The sequence below is a fragment of the Panthera tigris genome, chromosome B1 (genome assembly GCF_018350195.1).
Source record: "Panthera tigris isolate Pti1 chromosome B1, P.tigris_Pti1_mat1.1, whole genome shotgun sequence".
In the NCBI taxonomy this organism is placed as follows: domain Eukaryota; kingdom Metazoa; phylum Chordata; class Mammalia; order Carnivora; family Felidae; genus Panthera; species Panthera tigris.
Window position 1 is genome coordinate 116,594,041 of NC_056663.1, and position 15,554 is coordinate 116,609,594.

Here is a 15,554-nt window from a genome sequence, read left to right on the forward strand (position 1 = left end):
CAGATCTCATTGCACTGGGGATCTTCAGAGGCAGAGAGCACTGCCCTCTTACTGGGTGTCCAGGCCACAACGTGGGTCTCTGACAACAGGACTAACGTCCTGTCACAGTTCAACCACAAGACCATCCAGTTGTGTGTTTTGGAATATTGTGTCAAGCGTTTTTTAACATTTATGTGACTTTACAGCCAAAAAATATGGGATTCCTTCCCAATTCTTGAGGACCATGTGACTAGCAATTGGGGCTTCGTTTCGTTTCCAGGAGCAAGGTGCAGAACATTTATAGGGAACAGATGTGTGTTTGTATATGTATATGCATACATGATGTAATTTGTCTTTCATATCTAATATTAGTTGCTATTAATGACAGCTTATTTGACTACTGGGATTTAAGATACTGTTTTTAGGATCCTTTATGTAAATATTTTTTGAAAATATGTTGAGAAGATTGAAACAAAGTTTACAAGCTTAACCTAACAGACATATGTTATTACTCAGTCCATATATATAGTACATGTGGACACTTTTAAAAATTGAGTATTAGCCCACAAAGCAAGTTGCAAAAAATGACAACATTCTCTGTCTACAGTAAAGTTACCAATCAGCTATGAAAATATTAAAAGAAAAGAAATCCAAATCCATATGTTTGGAAACTAAAACCACTTCTGAATAAGTCATGCCTCAAAGAAATGAATTATAAGAAATTATAAAATACTTAAAGTTGAATGACAAATGGGTCAGTATATGTCAAAGCTTGTGCAATGCAGCAAAAATAGTTTTTGAGAGCAGTAAAATGATATAGCAGAAATGAAGAAAATTGAGAGACTAAACATTGAACTCAATAGTTACTCTGTTCTTTTTCTTATCTTTTAATATTATAAGAAAGGAAATTACAGAGTAGAGCAAATATTTAATGAAAGAAAACAGATAATGGCAAGGATCAGTTAAAAGCCGGGTTTCTTTCTTTAAGAATAATAATATAGGGGCACCTGGGTGGCTCAGTTGGTTGAGCATCTGACTTTGGCTCATGTCATGATTTCATGGTTCATGAGTTCAAGCCCCACATTGGCTCACTGCTGTTGGCGAGGAGCCTGCTTCAGATCCTCTGCCCCCCCACCTCAGCCCCTCCCTTGCTTGCACTCTCTCAAAAATAAACATTTTTAAAAGAATAATAATATAAACAAAACTATTATAGGAAGAATGATGAAAGAGAAGCACAAATAAATATATCAAGAATTACAGACAGAATTATGGACATAGGAGATATTTAAATAATCAGATGGGAATACTATCAGATGCTTTTGGCAATACCTTTCTAAACAGATGAATTGACAGTTTTGTTGAAGATATAAATTATCGATATTAAATCAAGATTCAATGGAAAAGTGCAAATAGAAAAGTATATGTAACGAGTTAAAAACTAGAAAACGAATATACTTATAACAGTTATAAAGAATAGTTAATTATGAAAATGGCAATTTCTCCCATATTAGTTAATGAAGTCAGTTTATTTTCAATCAGAATCCTAATTGGGTTTTTAATTGAATTTGACAGGATGATACTGAAATTTATATGGAATAGTAAAGGGCCAGCAATAACGTGGAAGGGATTGATAAATTTAAATGAAGTTAAAAAAGAAAAACCCTGTAAACAGTTATAAGAGACCATAAAATAAGTTAAAACATAAGCCATTGATTGGGAGAAGATCTTTGCATATAAATGACAAAAGATTTAACAACTTGTTCAGATCAACAAGAAAAAGATAACCTAGTCAGATAAAAATGGGCAAACAATATTAATGGACAGGTCACAAAAGAGGATTCTTAAATGGCCAGTAAACCTGTAAAAATTTGCTGTATCTCACCAATAATCAATGAGATGACGCTAAGACACAATACAATTTCATGGTTATCAGGTTTGCAAACGTTTAGAAGTCTTATTTTCCAAGTGTTTTTAAGCAAGTGAGGAAAGGAGACCTCTCATACTTGTTGATATGTTTGATGGGAATATAAATTGGTACAGCCACTTTGAAGAGCAATTAAGTCATTGTAAGTGAAGTTGAAGATACTTATAATCCACCATCAGAAATTACCCTTCTGTGTACACATTCTTTAGAGACACTAATATGATCAGATGTGGGAAAATTGGAAACTGAATAAATGTCTATGGATAAAAGCTGGGTAAATAAACTATAGTTTATTTCTGTGGTGCAATACCATGCCATAGGTGAAATAGGTAAATTAGAACCATGTGACTACATGGATAAAACCTGAAAGTGCGGTGTTGGGCAGAAAAGCTTTTGCACCAAGGCATACATAGTTCATAGTATGCAAAACACCCAAGGCAGTACCGTATGTTTTTAATGAATACGGACAGATATGGTCTTCACATTTTAGAAACATAAATAAGAATAGTAAACACCAGTGTTAGCATGGTGGTTAGAAGTTACTTCTGAGAAGGAAAATAAATATCTTTATTTCTGATGAGTACGGAGAAAAAGACTTCAGTTGTAAAGTTTCTGAAATAATGTTACTATTTTAAAAGTGTAGGGAGTAGATATGTGTTATGTCTTCTTTTTTTGCTTGTTTGAGGTATTCATAGCTTTAAAAATTTGTATGCCTAGGAAAACAATAGAAAAAATTAATAAAACTAAAAGCTATTTTTTTTTTTAAATGATCAGTAAAATTGATACATCTTTGGCCAGAATGATCAGGAAAGAAAAGAGAGAAGACAAGTCTTCATTGTCAGGAATGAGACAAGTGACATCACTGCTGATTGTGACAGTCATTAGGAGAATAAAAGGAAAATACTGTGAAAAACTTTACACCAGTAAATTTGACAACTTTGATGAAATGGACAGATTCCTCAAAATACACTGACTACCAAAATTCCCTGAAGAAGAAATAGGCATAAACAAATTAAATGGGTACTTAAGAAACCTTTCCATAAGCATAATGCTTGGCCTAGTTAGCTCCCACTACTTTTATTCAGCATTATAGGTTCTAGCCAGTGCATTAAAAAGAAGGAAGAGGCATCCAACTTGTAAAGGAAGATGAGGTGAATGTCTCTGTAGAATGTTCAATAAAATCTACCTGAAAGCTACTAGAATAAGTGACTTTAGCAAGTTTGTTACAGGATACAAGATCACTATACAACAAACTATTATATTTGTATATGCTGGCAATACACAATTGGAAACAAAATAAATACATTGTTTATAATGGCATCAAAAATATGAAACACTTAGGGAAAACACTGGAAAAAATATGTGAAGAACCTGTGACCTATAAAGCATTGCCAACAGAAATCGGAAAACTAAATAAATGGAAAGATATAGGTTGGAAGATGCAACATTGTTGTGTCAGTTCTCCTCAAATTTTGATCTATAAATTCAGTGCAACATCAAATTCTAATACACTTTTTTTTACAAATTAATAAACTCATATATATATAAATACCAGAGACCTTGAATAAACAACCTTATGAAGAAGAAAGTTGGAATAGTAATTTCCTTTTTTCAAGATATTTTATAAAACTACAATAATCAAGAGAGCTGAGTAATGGGGTAAAACTAGACAAAGAAATGAATGGAATTAAATACAGAAATAGACCTACATGTATGTGCACAACTGATTTTCAAAATGATAATCTTTTAAATAAGTAGGACTTGAACAGTTGGTTATTCCATAGGGTACCAAAGAAACCTCACTTCAGTCCATACCTTGCACTTTATATGATAATTGTCTAAAATGTATCCTAGACCAAAATTTAAAACCTAAAACTATAAACCTATTTTGATCTTGGGTAGTTAGGCAAAGTTTTTTAGATATGGCACTAAAAGCATAACCTATTTTTTAAAATGGTAAATTAGATTTCACCAAAATTAAAGTTTTCTGTTCTGTAAAAAATACTCTTAAGAGAATGAAAAGAAGCCACATAGTATAAGAAAATATTTGAAAATCATATACCTGATAAAGGGACTTGTATTAGAATAAAGAACTCTCACAATTCATTAATAAGAAGATAAACCATCCCCTCACCTCCAAAGGAAATGTGCAAATGGTCACTTTACCAAAGAAGACATACTGAAAACACATGAGATGATGCTTAACTTGACTAATCATTAAGAAAATGCAAATTAAAAACCACAGTGACATGCTTATGCACACTTTTTAGAATAGCTAAAAATTTAAGAGATTGGCCATCCCAGTTGTTGACATGAATGTGGAGGTACTTCCATAGTCTGCTGGTTGGAATGAAAAATGATACAACCACTGTGGAAAACAGTTTGGCATTTTCTTGAGAAGTTAAATATCTACCTACCATAAGATCTAGCCATTCCACTTTTAGATATTTACCCAAGAGAAATGGAAGTATATGTCCATACAAAAACACTTATACACAAATGTTTATATCAGCTTTATTTGTAATAGACAAAAACTGGAAACAGCCCAAATGTCGATCAACAGATGAATGGATGGATGAATTGTGGTATATTCAGAGTGTATGTTAAGCATGGGAATACTGCTCAGCAATAAAAAGAAATGAATATTTGATCTGTGCTATAACATGGCTGAGTTTCAAAAAAAATGTTGAGCGAAAAAAGGCAGACATACATATATATATTATATCATACCATTTATATACAATTTTAGGAAATGTAAATGCTAATGTATGATGACACAAAACATCATTGGTTGGAGAGTTTGGGAGAGAGCCAGGAAGGAAAGATTTTACAATTTCTCTTACAGGGACAGGAAGAAATTGGGGATGATGGTGAATATATTTATTATCTTGATTGTGATAATGACTTTATGAGTGTGTACATGTGTCAGAACTACATGCTATAAATATAGTATGCACAGTTTGTTTCATGTCAGAGTTAGTCCAAGGAAATTTTTAACAGGAAAAAAAAAAGGTTTGTTCTGGAGTCAGGCTGTCTAGGTCCAAATCCCAGGTCTGTCACTTGTAACTTAAAGCAAATTATTTAACTTGTTTATGCCTGGTTTCTTTATTTATAAAATGGAGCTAATAATAATATCTTTCTTACAAGAGTTAGTGTAGAGAACTGAATGAGATAATCCAGGTAAAATGTGAAACAGAAAGTATTCAATAAACGTTGATTTTACTGTTACTTGGCATTAATGTTGTTGAGTTAAATTGACCACATAGAGAAAAATCCCTTCTATTCCAGCCTCTTGAGTATTTCCAGTGTTATACTCCCTCATGGGATAGCCCATTCCATTGTTGGGTATTGTAAGTCATTGTGACTAATATAAATTATTCAGTGAGAATTAGTCTTATATTCAGAGACTTAAACAGGAAGAAGAGGAGAGGGAAAGAGAAGAAATTAGGTTCCACAATATAACAACTTATTCTAATACTTAACTACTTTTCCCATCTGGGAATTTTTACCCAGAATTCTCCCACATGCTTTTATTTAAGCACTTTCCTTGTAATCTGCTCTCTGAGGAAATGGATTGGGGAATGTCTGAATTGGGTAATTTGTAAGGTTTTTAAATATTTGGTGAAATTAGTCATTTTACTGGGGGAATAAAAAAAGAACTTTGTGAGGTGGCACACACAAACTCAGTACATGTAGGGCGACAAAGAACCACACTCTTTGTTAAAGAAATTCCTAGACCTGCCTCAGATCCTCTACACCCTGGTAGCCATGGGGATTAAAATTCTTAGAATCTAGGATTCAGGGCAATGAGAATAAGCACACTCCTGCTCAGTTGCAGGGGACCAATCTCATGAGACTGTGAATCTTTAGCTCATAGGAGTGATGGAAGGCACTAGAAACTTCTGGAACTGGGATGAGAGAGTGCCTCTCAGAGAAGTCTTAGCAGCTGCAGTGTTTGTTTTTGCTTTCACATGGCCAGGTTTCCCCTAAAAGCAGTCTCAGGTAAAGCTGGAGCACACAAAGCTTAGAGATGGCAGTGGTGATGGTTCATGGATGCACAATGAGTAGTACTTGGAAGGAGAAGGAAAAGGGGGATTTTTCTACTTTACTTAAAAATATATTCTCTCTAAAAAATAAAAGTGGGGCACTTGGATGGCTCAGTCAGTTGAGTGTTCATCTCTTGATTCCGGCCCAGGTCATGATCCCAAGGTTGGATGCTCAACTGACTGAGCCACCTAGGTGTTCCTGGACAAGAGAAATTAAAATAAAATCAACCATTTTGTTAGATTCTAGCCAATTGCATACATTATTGAAAGGGAGAGGCAGTAGATTAAACTTACACGACTTAAAATACTTCTACATTTTGTCTCTGGATAACTAAGAATTGGTCATATTTTGCTGGATTTCTAAAGCAAAAATCAGAAAAGGAATATAAAAGTAAAATTAATGTAGAGCAACTGCCCTATGAACTTTGGAAATATAATTCAACCAAAAACCCTGTTATACCTGAATGAAAAACCGGGAACTTTTTTTCCCTTTAATTTTGAACCCTTATAATAATAAAGTGAAAGAATATCAACTCATATAGTAAAAGCACAATTTTATATTGTTTCAATCGGTGTATCGTGTTAGTCAGTTTGAACAAATGTAACCTGGAGTGAAAGATGCTCGTAGGGACCTAGTGGGCTTTTTAGAAGGAGAAACACTAAGTACAGAGCAGTTTTATTAATGGTTCGTATCAACTCAAAATATAGTTTATGCATGAATAGGGATAGAGGCTAGAGTAAGCTTTCTTTGATGGGTCAAAGAAAAAGACATACTTTGGTAATGCAAACTGTAGATTAGTTTGAAAGAAATCAAATATACTAATATTCATGAGGAAGTATTTTTGGAGTGGGAAAAGGGGAGAAGATAGTATTTTGAAATAAGAGTATAAAATAATACTCTTTTGTGGAGAATTTGTATTGGATTATTAGAGGGTGCCCACATTTTTCCAGTAAGTAACTGAAAATCCTTTGTATGTTTCTAACCATGAAGATGTAGTGATGGGGACACCTGACAGAATTGGGATTGGGTCAGTTTTAGGTGCTTCTCTTAGTTACTCCACTTCCTGTAAGAAGGTGTAGTTTGTTGTCATGTTTATGAATCAGGAGGCCATTGACTAGGTGAAGAATGAAATAGTAGTGGCTGTGTATCATGCACCCCTTGTTGTTTTCAAATTTAAATATCCATCTCTCTTTTGGCATGAGTTAACATGGAAAAAGGTTAAAAAAATGACCTTGAAACTATAATAGTTCTTATCTCTGAGTTCTAGACTTGTGATGATTGTTTTCTTTTATACAAAGCTTTGTGCATACTGAATATTTTTACGGACCAAGAAATATATTTTAAGAATGAAGAAATAAGAGGGCACCTGGCTGGCTCAGTCGGTAGAGCATGCGGCTCTTGATCTTGGGTTTGTGATTTCGAGCCCCATGTTGGGTGTGGAGATTACTTAAAAGTAGAAATGATCTTTTAAAAAGAATGAAGTTATAAGAACATTCCAGAAATTATTTTTAAAATAAAATGGGATGATGTTTCTGCTAGAGTAGTTTGTCCATTTCTTTCCTGAGGCTAATGAGGAGTTGCCCAAGTGTTCTATTTTGTACAGGCATACCTCCTTTTATTGCAGTTCACTTTATTGTGCTTCACAGATACTACATCGTACTCATACTGAGGTTTGTGGTAACTGTGTTGAGCAAGTGTATTGGTGCCATTTTTCTAAAAGCATTTGCTCACTTTGTGTCTGTGTCATATTTTGGTAATTCTCACAATATTTCAGACTTTTTTATTATTACATTTGTTATGGTGATCTGTGATTAGTGAACTCTGATATTACTCTTGTAATTGTTTTGGGGTGCCACAAACCACACTCATATGAAATGGTGAACTTAACGGATAAATGTTATCTGCGTTCTGACTGTTCCACTGTCTGGCTGTTCCCATCTGGCCCATAGAGAGGCTTTTCTATTGCCTGAAACACAATATTGAAATTAGGCCAATTAATAACCCTACAGTGGCCTCCAGGTGTTCCAGTGAAAGGAAGAGTCGCACATCTTCCATTTTAAATCAGAAGTTAAAAACGATAAAGCTTCACGGAGAATGCACATGTTGAAAGCCAAGACAGGCCGAAAGGTAGGCCTCTTGCTTCATAAAATTACCCTAATTGCGAGCACAAAGGAAAAGTTCTTGAAGGCTACTCCCGTGAACAACCAAATGATAAAGCAAAACAGCCTTATTGATGAAACAGAAAGTTTGAGGGGTCTGGATAGAAGATCAAACCAGCCACAACATTCCCTTAAGCTAAAGCGTGATCCAGGGCAAGGCCCTAACTTTTCTGAATTTTGTAAATTCAGAGCTGAGGAAGCTGCAGAAAAAAAGTTGGAAGCTAGCGGGGGTGGCTTCATGAGGTTTTAGGAAAGAAACCTCTCCATAACACAGAAGTTAAAGGTAAAGGCAGCTGCAACATGTTACCCAGAAAGTCTAGCTAAAATATGAGAGTGGCTACATTAAACAACAGATTTTCAGTGTGGATTAAACAGCCTTCTTTTGGAAGGTGCTGCCATCTAAAACTGTCAGAGCCAAAGAGGAGAAGTCAGTGCCTGGCTTTCAAAGTTTCAAAGAATAGGCTAATGGAGCTGGTGACTTTATTGCCATCCCCCACATCCTTCAGCCCTTAAGAATTAGGCTAAATCTACTCTGTCTGTGTTCTGTAAATGGGACAACAAAGCCTGAATGACAGCACGTCTGTGTACAATATGGTTTGCTGAATATTTTAGCCCACTGTTGAGACCTACTGTTTAGAAAAAGACTTTTCAAAATATTATCACTCATTGACAATGCACCTGGTCCCCCAAGAGTGCCAACAGAGCTATACAGTGAGATTCATGTTGTTTTTGTGTCTGCTGACACAACATGCACTCTGCAGTGCATGGATCAAAGGAGTAGTTTCGACTTTCAAGTCTTAACATTTAAGAAATACATTTCACGGGACCTGGGTGGCTCAGTCAGTTAAGTGTCCGACTCTTGGTTTCGGCTTGGGTCATGATTTCACAGTTTCATGAGTTTGAGCCCCACATCTGGCTCTGCACTGGCAGCCCGGGACCTGCTTGGGATTCTGTCTTTCTGCCCCTCCTCCACTCAGGCTGTCTCTCTCTCAAAATAAAAATAAAACTTAAAAAAAAAATTTCATAAGGCTGTAGCTGCCATAGATAAGTGGTTCCTCTAACGGATCTGGGCAAAGTAAATTGAAAACCTGGAAAGGATTCACCATTCTAGACATCATTAAATACATTATGATTCATAGGAAGAAGTCATAATTTGGAAGAAGTCGATTCCAACCCTCATGGATGACTTTGAGGGCTCAAGACTTCAGTGGAGGAAGTAACTACAGATGTGGTAGAAATAGCAAGAGAGCTAGAATTATAAGTGGAGTTTGAAGATGTGACTGAATTGCTACAATCTCATGATAAAAGTTGAATGGATGAGTTGCTTTTTATGGATGAGCCAAGAAAGTGTTTTCTTGGAATGGAATCTGTTCCTGCTGAAGATGCTTTAAAGATGTTTGAAATGACAGTAAAGGATTTAGAATATTACATATATTCAGTTGATAAAGCCAGGGGCAGGGTTTGAGAATACTGACTCCTGTTTTGAAAGAAGTTCTACTGTAGGTAATATGCTATCAAACAGCATCACATGCTACAGAGAACTTGTTCATGAACGGAGGAGTCAATCAATGTGGCAAACTTCGTTGTTGTCTTAGTTTTAAAAATTGCTACAGCCACCCAAACCTGCGGCAACCACCACCACGATCAGTCAGCAGCCAGTAACGTGAGGGCAGGTCCTTCCACCAACAAAAAGACTGACTCGCTGAAAGCCTAGGTGATAGTTAGCATTTTTTCTCAGTAATTTTAAAATTAAGGTATGTACATTGTTATTTTAGATATGCTATTGCACACTGTATTTTAATAGACTATAGTGCAAACATACTTTCTTACGTAGTAGGAAATCAAAAAATTCATTTGACTCACTTCATTGCAGTATTTGCTTTATTGCAGTGGTTTGGAACCAAACTCTCCATGTCTCTGATGTACGTATGTATACCATACGTTTTCTTCCCCTGAAATGTTTGGCAGCTCCAGCAAGAAACAGCTGCCCATTCTAAACAGGAAATATAAACAGCTAACTTTCCAACAAACTTTGTGATAGATGTCCTGCACTGTTGACTGAGCATACCAATTTCCAAGAAATAAACAGGTTACTCTGTTTTATAATCTGTGTAGTAAAACAGAACCATCAAATCCCAAGGGCCTACTCTCAGTATAATTTTTATTACTGTGGTGGTGCTTTCATACCCAATTTTTACATAAGTTCTATCATCCTCAAAACCAACCATGATTAAGCATTTTCTCTGTGCTAGGAAGGTGAATAGAATTTTTGTTTTTTTGAAGTACTTGGAAATCTCAAGGAGGTTTTACATGACATTATACAGAGGTCTTCTTTATTTATTTACATTGTTACCTGATTTTTCTGTGACCGAAAATAAAGCATATTTGATTGGCCTTTTTCGTAAAGAGTAGAGGGAAAAATAACTTGAAACCATTTATGATTCAGGAGAATATATTAAGGTTCTCCAAAAAAACAATAGGATATGTAGATATATGTAAAAAGTGAGTATGGAGGCTTAACAAGTCCAAAATCTGAGTAGGCCAGCAAGCTGGAGACAAGAGGGGAGCCAGTGATGCAGGGGAAGTCCAAAGGCAGTTCGCTGGAAAATTTCCTCTTGCTTGGGAGGCTGGTCTTTTTGTTCTTTTCATACCTTCAACTGATTAGTTGAGGCCCACCCACATTACAGAGGGCAGTCTGCTTCACTGAGAGTTTACCAATTTAAATGTTAATCTCAGCTAAAAACACCCTCCAAGGTAACACATTAATCATTACAGGGACTATTTTAATATTGCTGAAATTTAAGTTTTTCTTCCTTACTGACTTGATCTTAATAGTACCCTTATACCTAAGCAAGGAGAGCCCTACTTTGCATTCTGCTTTGTAGAGGGTCCTGCTTTGGCCTTCATCCGGTTACATCCCTCCCCACAAGACCAGGGGACCATAGTTGTGCATTCACCAGGAGCCAAGCGGCCCGTTCCATACCACCCTCTAGCTACTCAAGACCCTGGAATTCTTTGCCCAGGTTGCTACAAGCCTGTTACTACAGCCTCTGTGGGCATTTCCCCAGCTCTGTGCTCATTCCTGTGTGAATCATTTGCTTGCATCATTTCTGCAGGGGCCAGTGGGTGGCTGTTTGGAGGAAGGGAGTGTGTAGGTTTGTGGCCTGGAGTTTCTGCCCTTGCACAAATGAGGCCCTCAATACAGACTGGAGCCTGAGGAAAGAAGAGAAGTGGGGTGGGCTGAGGGCCCTGTGCCTCTCTTCCTTACTCGGCTATGTTCAGGCAGTCTCTGAGGTGTCTAGAATGCCAAGCAAGGCTTCCAAGTCATCACAAAAGTATATTTATCAAGATAATAGAATGGAACATACTTTATGTTCAATTTATCATTTTGTTAGCTTGATTTATAACTTTTAAGTATTACCATGTGTGGTATGTGGTCTTCCATTTGTACCTTTGCCCCAGACCTCAAGTGTTAGAGGCAGATCTTTCCTACTTAGGATGAGCAAATTCAGAGAACTAGAATTAGAAGTTGATTGTTAAATTTGAAATCTGAAATGTGTTACAAAATTTGGGTAGTGATTATCCCTAGGGGAAAAGAGGTTATGACTGGGGAAGGGCCTGGCCTATTCCATTTCTCGACTTGGGTGGTGACTGCATAGATGTTTATCCTTGGGCTTTGTGCATTCCTCTGTGTGGATGAGGGAATCTCTCAATAAAACAAGATGAAAGAAAAAAAAAAAACTAAAAAATGTATTGTTCTTAATTATGAAAAAAATCTGGTATCTCAGAAAAGCTTTTCTTTCAAACTTGTCTATCACAGATTATACTGCATCTGTTCTAAAAATCTTGGCCCAGTCATGGAAATGAACAGAAAAATTAATTTAAATGCTCTGGAAGACAGCTAAATAAATTCCACAATGTGTGTGTGTGTGCCTCACGTATCCATGAATGTGTGTGTTGGGTTTGTGTCCCCTAGTCCTCGGCCAAAGAAACAACTGAAAGGAAACCTCTCTCTCTTCTCTTCACATTCTCAGTAGTTCCCATGGGTTAATGAGAGAAATATTTTCAAGCATGCTTTTTCTGTTTGACTCTGAGTCTGTGGTTTGTTTATCCAAAAGAAGAAGCAGTGATAATTAAAGGCAAAGAGAAGTACTTCCTTTTTTCAGGTTAGAGAACCGTTGCTTGTAAACTTTGTTGTCTAGTTCCATAAAAATACAAAACAAAACAAATGTTCTGGGTGTAGTTTCCACATCTAAATATTCATAACAGGGATTCATCTCTGTCTTTATCTTTCAGGTGTCCTCGTCACCGAATAAGGAAAGTAATGAAGAAGGTATGGTATATTTTGGTTCTTGAGCTAGATGTGTTTATAGTGGTGGAAACCAGACAAAAAAGCACAATAGATTAATGAAAGTTATATAAACCAAGTAAAATAACTTTTTAAATAGTCACTAAAATTTTCAAATGAAATCATTTATTTTGTAATTTCAAAAAATGAGAAGGAGCACATTTACTGCTTTTAGGCTAGACAGTAGTTTGATTATGTTAGCGACTTTTGGTGAAGTACTGAAAATTTTCAGGTAATTCTGATAAATTTAATGAGACTCCAGGTAATCTGAATTTGGAAGATTTTTTAAATTATCTTGTCACTTTAATGAATCTTTCATTTTAAATAAATATCTTAAAATCACAGTTTATCGTAGGATGGAAAATAACTTTATTTTTTGTTGCCATTATTTGAAGCTGTTTTGAGAAACAAGTAAAAATGTTCTGTAGTAAAAATTTCAAAATACAAGCATAGACACATATCATTTGTCTTTGAAACTTTGCAAAATTTTTGGCCCTTTGTTTTAATATAAAACATTAGAAGAGCATTCAGCTTGCAAAGTTGGAGGAAAAATGAGAACTGTTTACTCTGTCAAGTTCTACGGTGTTTAGAAAAGAACAAATCCATAGACATTTCATGGGAAAGCAAGCTATATTCCTTATATGGGAAACTAACAGATTGTTTCTCTGCAATACTATTCCATTTTTTGGATATTTGACAAGCAGTCAAATTTTACCATACAGGGTTTTTTCCCTAGACCTTTCATGCTGACGCTAGGGCACTAACTTCTGTGTTATTCAGTAGAGACTAAAATGATCCAGAAAAATGTAGGAAATAAAATGGAAAGGCTCCGGAGTGTTTAGCCCAGTTTTATATAAGGCTTGAGCCAAATGAGAGAACTTGGGATTTAAAGCGGAATAACTTTAAATAGGGAAGTGTGTCATAGCAAGCTCATGATTGTTTTTATCTGCCTAAATACTTCCTCAAGGTGTAACTGAAATTTCTCTTCCCTCCATCTCTCCCTCTCTCCCTTGCTGTTTACCCCTTCCCTGACACCCCCTTCCGCCATTTCAGACACAGAGCAAGTATGGCACTTCCTTGGCAAGTGACTGGAACATTTGAAGTTCTGTCATCAAGATTCCAATCTCCAAGGACTCCACGACTCCCTCTCCCCAAATGCTAGAGACCAGCAGAGCTATGAGAATTCACTGACTTCCTGTTAAAACTTCATTTTTTTTCCCAACTTCTTTTGAGATATACAATATGTAAATAAACTGAAATTTTTGAATTATTTGGGGTATTTATTGGTATGAAAAGAAGATTTTGTTTAATTTCATAGCAGAAATTTAGAAGCAGTGAGTTTTGACTATACTAATTTCTGGGTTCCAAAGGAACCCAACCATTTTATTAGCTTTATTTCTATGGGTTAATGTAGAATTTTTAAATTTAGTAAGTTAATAGATTTGTATAGATATTATTCTCATTTTCACACCATATTATCTTTTTGCAAGTTGCTGGCGGAAACTTTCTTTAGCCAACCTGTGTCCTCTTACTAGTCCTGTGTACGTGTTTACATTTATGAAAGTTCTTTCCTGTAACTTAGTATTTTGGAGGGCCTAAACTCTCTGAATCTCAGGCCCCTTAGTTTCAATTCTCATCCCTCTGGTGACGACACCCAAATCTACAAAAGAAGCCCAGGTCTGTCGTCTGGGGTCTCTGTTGGATGTCTCCTCAAATTCCTTCAACCCCTCTGGTCCGGAACTGTACTCTTATCTTCCCGGGGCCTTCAACAGTGGAATTAACATTCTCCTAGCCCCCCACTCAAACCCTTGGAATCATATTGAACCTCCCTTCTCCTGTCTTTGTTGATGAAGATCATCTAAATGTTGCTTTTCCCTCTCCATTCCTTTGTACCCACACTGTGCTGGATTTCCCATCAGGTCACTTGGCTCCATTTACCAGCTTCCCGGCTCTTCTCCATGCATCCCCGACCGAGCCCTCTGCCTCAGCCTCACTGGCCTAGCTCCACTTCATGCCCTGTTGTCTCCTCAACATGTTGTTCTGCCTCTGGCTTTTCTCCTTTTCATACCATCCTCCACATTTCCAGTTATTTTCCTAAAGCATAGGTCTTGCCCAGTTATATTTTTCTCGGAAAGCCTTCAATGGGGTTTCCATGTTCTGGAGAATAAAAACCAGACTGATTTCCTCAGGAGTCCCACCCTCCAACCACGCCATGCCACTGACTCCTCCCCAAGCACATCTACTGTGTTCACACACTCCCTGTTCTGTACTTCCCTTGCTGATCCTGTTCACATCTTTTCTCCCCCTTCCTTTCTGTTATCATTATGAGCATGCTGTATTTGCACAATGTGCTTTGAGGTTTACAAAGCACTGTTCTAATAGCTACCATTTCTTAAGCATCTGTTGTGTATCAGGTGCTGTTTTAGGGGCCCTGTGTGCATATGCCCTTGTAAGGTGGAGAGTGCCCACTTCATACTAAGGCTCTGAGAAGTTCTATAACTTGCTTGAGGTCACACAGTAAGGTTCACAGCCAGAATTAGAACTCTTGACTGCATGGCTCTAAATCCTGTGTTTTCCCGGGGCACCTGGGTGGCTCAGTCGGTTAAGCGTCCAATTTCGGCTCAGGTCATGATCTTGCAGTCCGTGAGTTCGAGCCCCACGTCGGACTCTGTGCTAACAGCTCAGAGCCTGGAGCCTGCTTCGGATTCTGTGGCTCCCTCTTTCTCTCTCCTTCCCCGCTCATGCTCTGTCTCTCTCTTCTCAAAAATAAACGTTAAAAAAAAAAAAATTAAATCCTGGTTTTCCCACCCTGCTGTGCATGCTGCTTCTCACATACAGCCACTGTGGGATGTAGGCGAATCCCAGAATATGCCTGTCACAGATGAGGAAACAGGTGTGGACAGTTTAAGTGATTAGCCCAGGTGACATAGTAATGTTCACCTGAGACATCTTTGGGAATGTGTAAACTTCTTCGAAGGACATCAAAAAATGTGAGGGAACCTGTTGTTTTTAATTTTATTTATTGACACATTGATTTTTTATGTTGTGGAAATAATAAAACACCAAAAGGGAAAATAAGGAACAACTGTTACTGCAG

The 15,554-nt window shown here is 36.8% G+C and overlaps 1 protein-coding gene across 2 annotated transcripts in view; it reads left to right on the plus strand.

The window, feature by feature from the left end:
* Positions 1-13,727, plus strand: part of PPA2 (inorganic pyrophosphatase 2) — a 90,567-nt gene extending 76,840 nt beyond the window's left edge. For both annotated transcript variants that reach the window (XM_042984095.1, XM_042984094.1), the window contains 2 exons: positions 12,406-12,442; positions 13,511-13,727. Coding sequence is in view for 1 of the 2 variants with exons in the window: in XM_042984094.1 (XP_042840028.1) it covers positions 12,406-12,442; positions 13,511-13,545 (72 nt within the window). In the remaining variant the exon portion in view is untranslated. The remainder of the gene's footprint in view (positions 1-12,405; positions 12,443-13,510) is intronic.
* Positions 13,728-15,554: the final 1,827 nt, after the last annotated feature.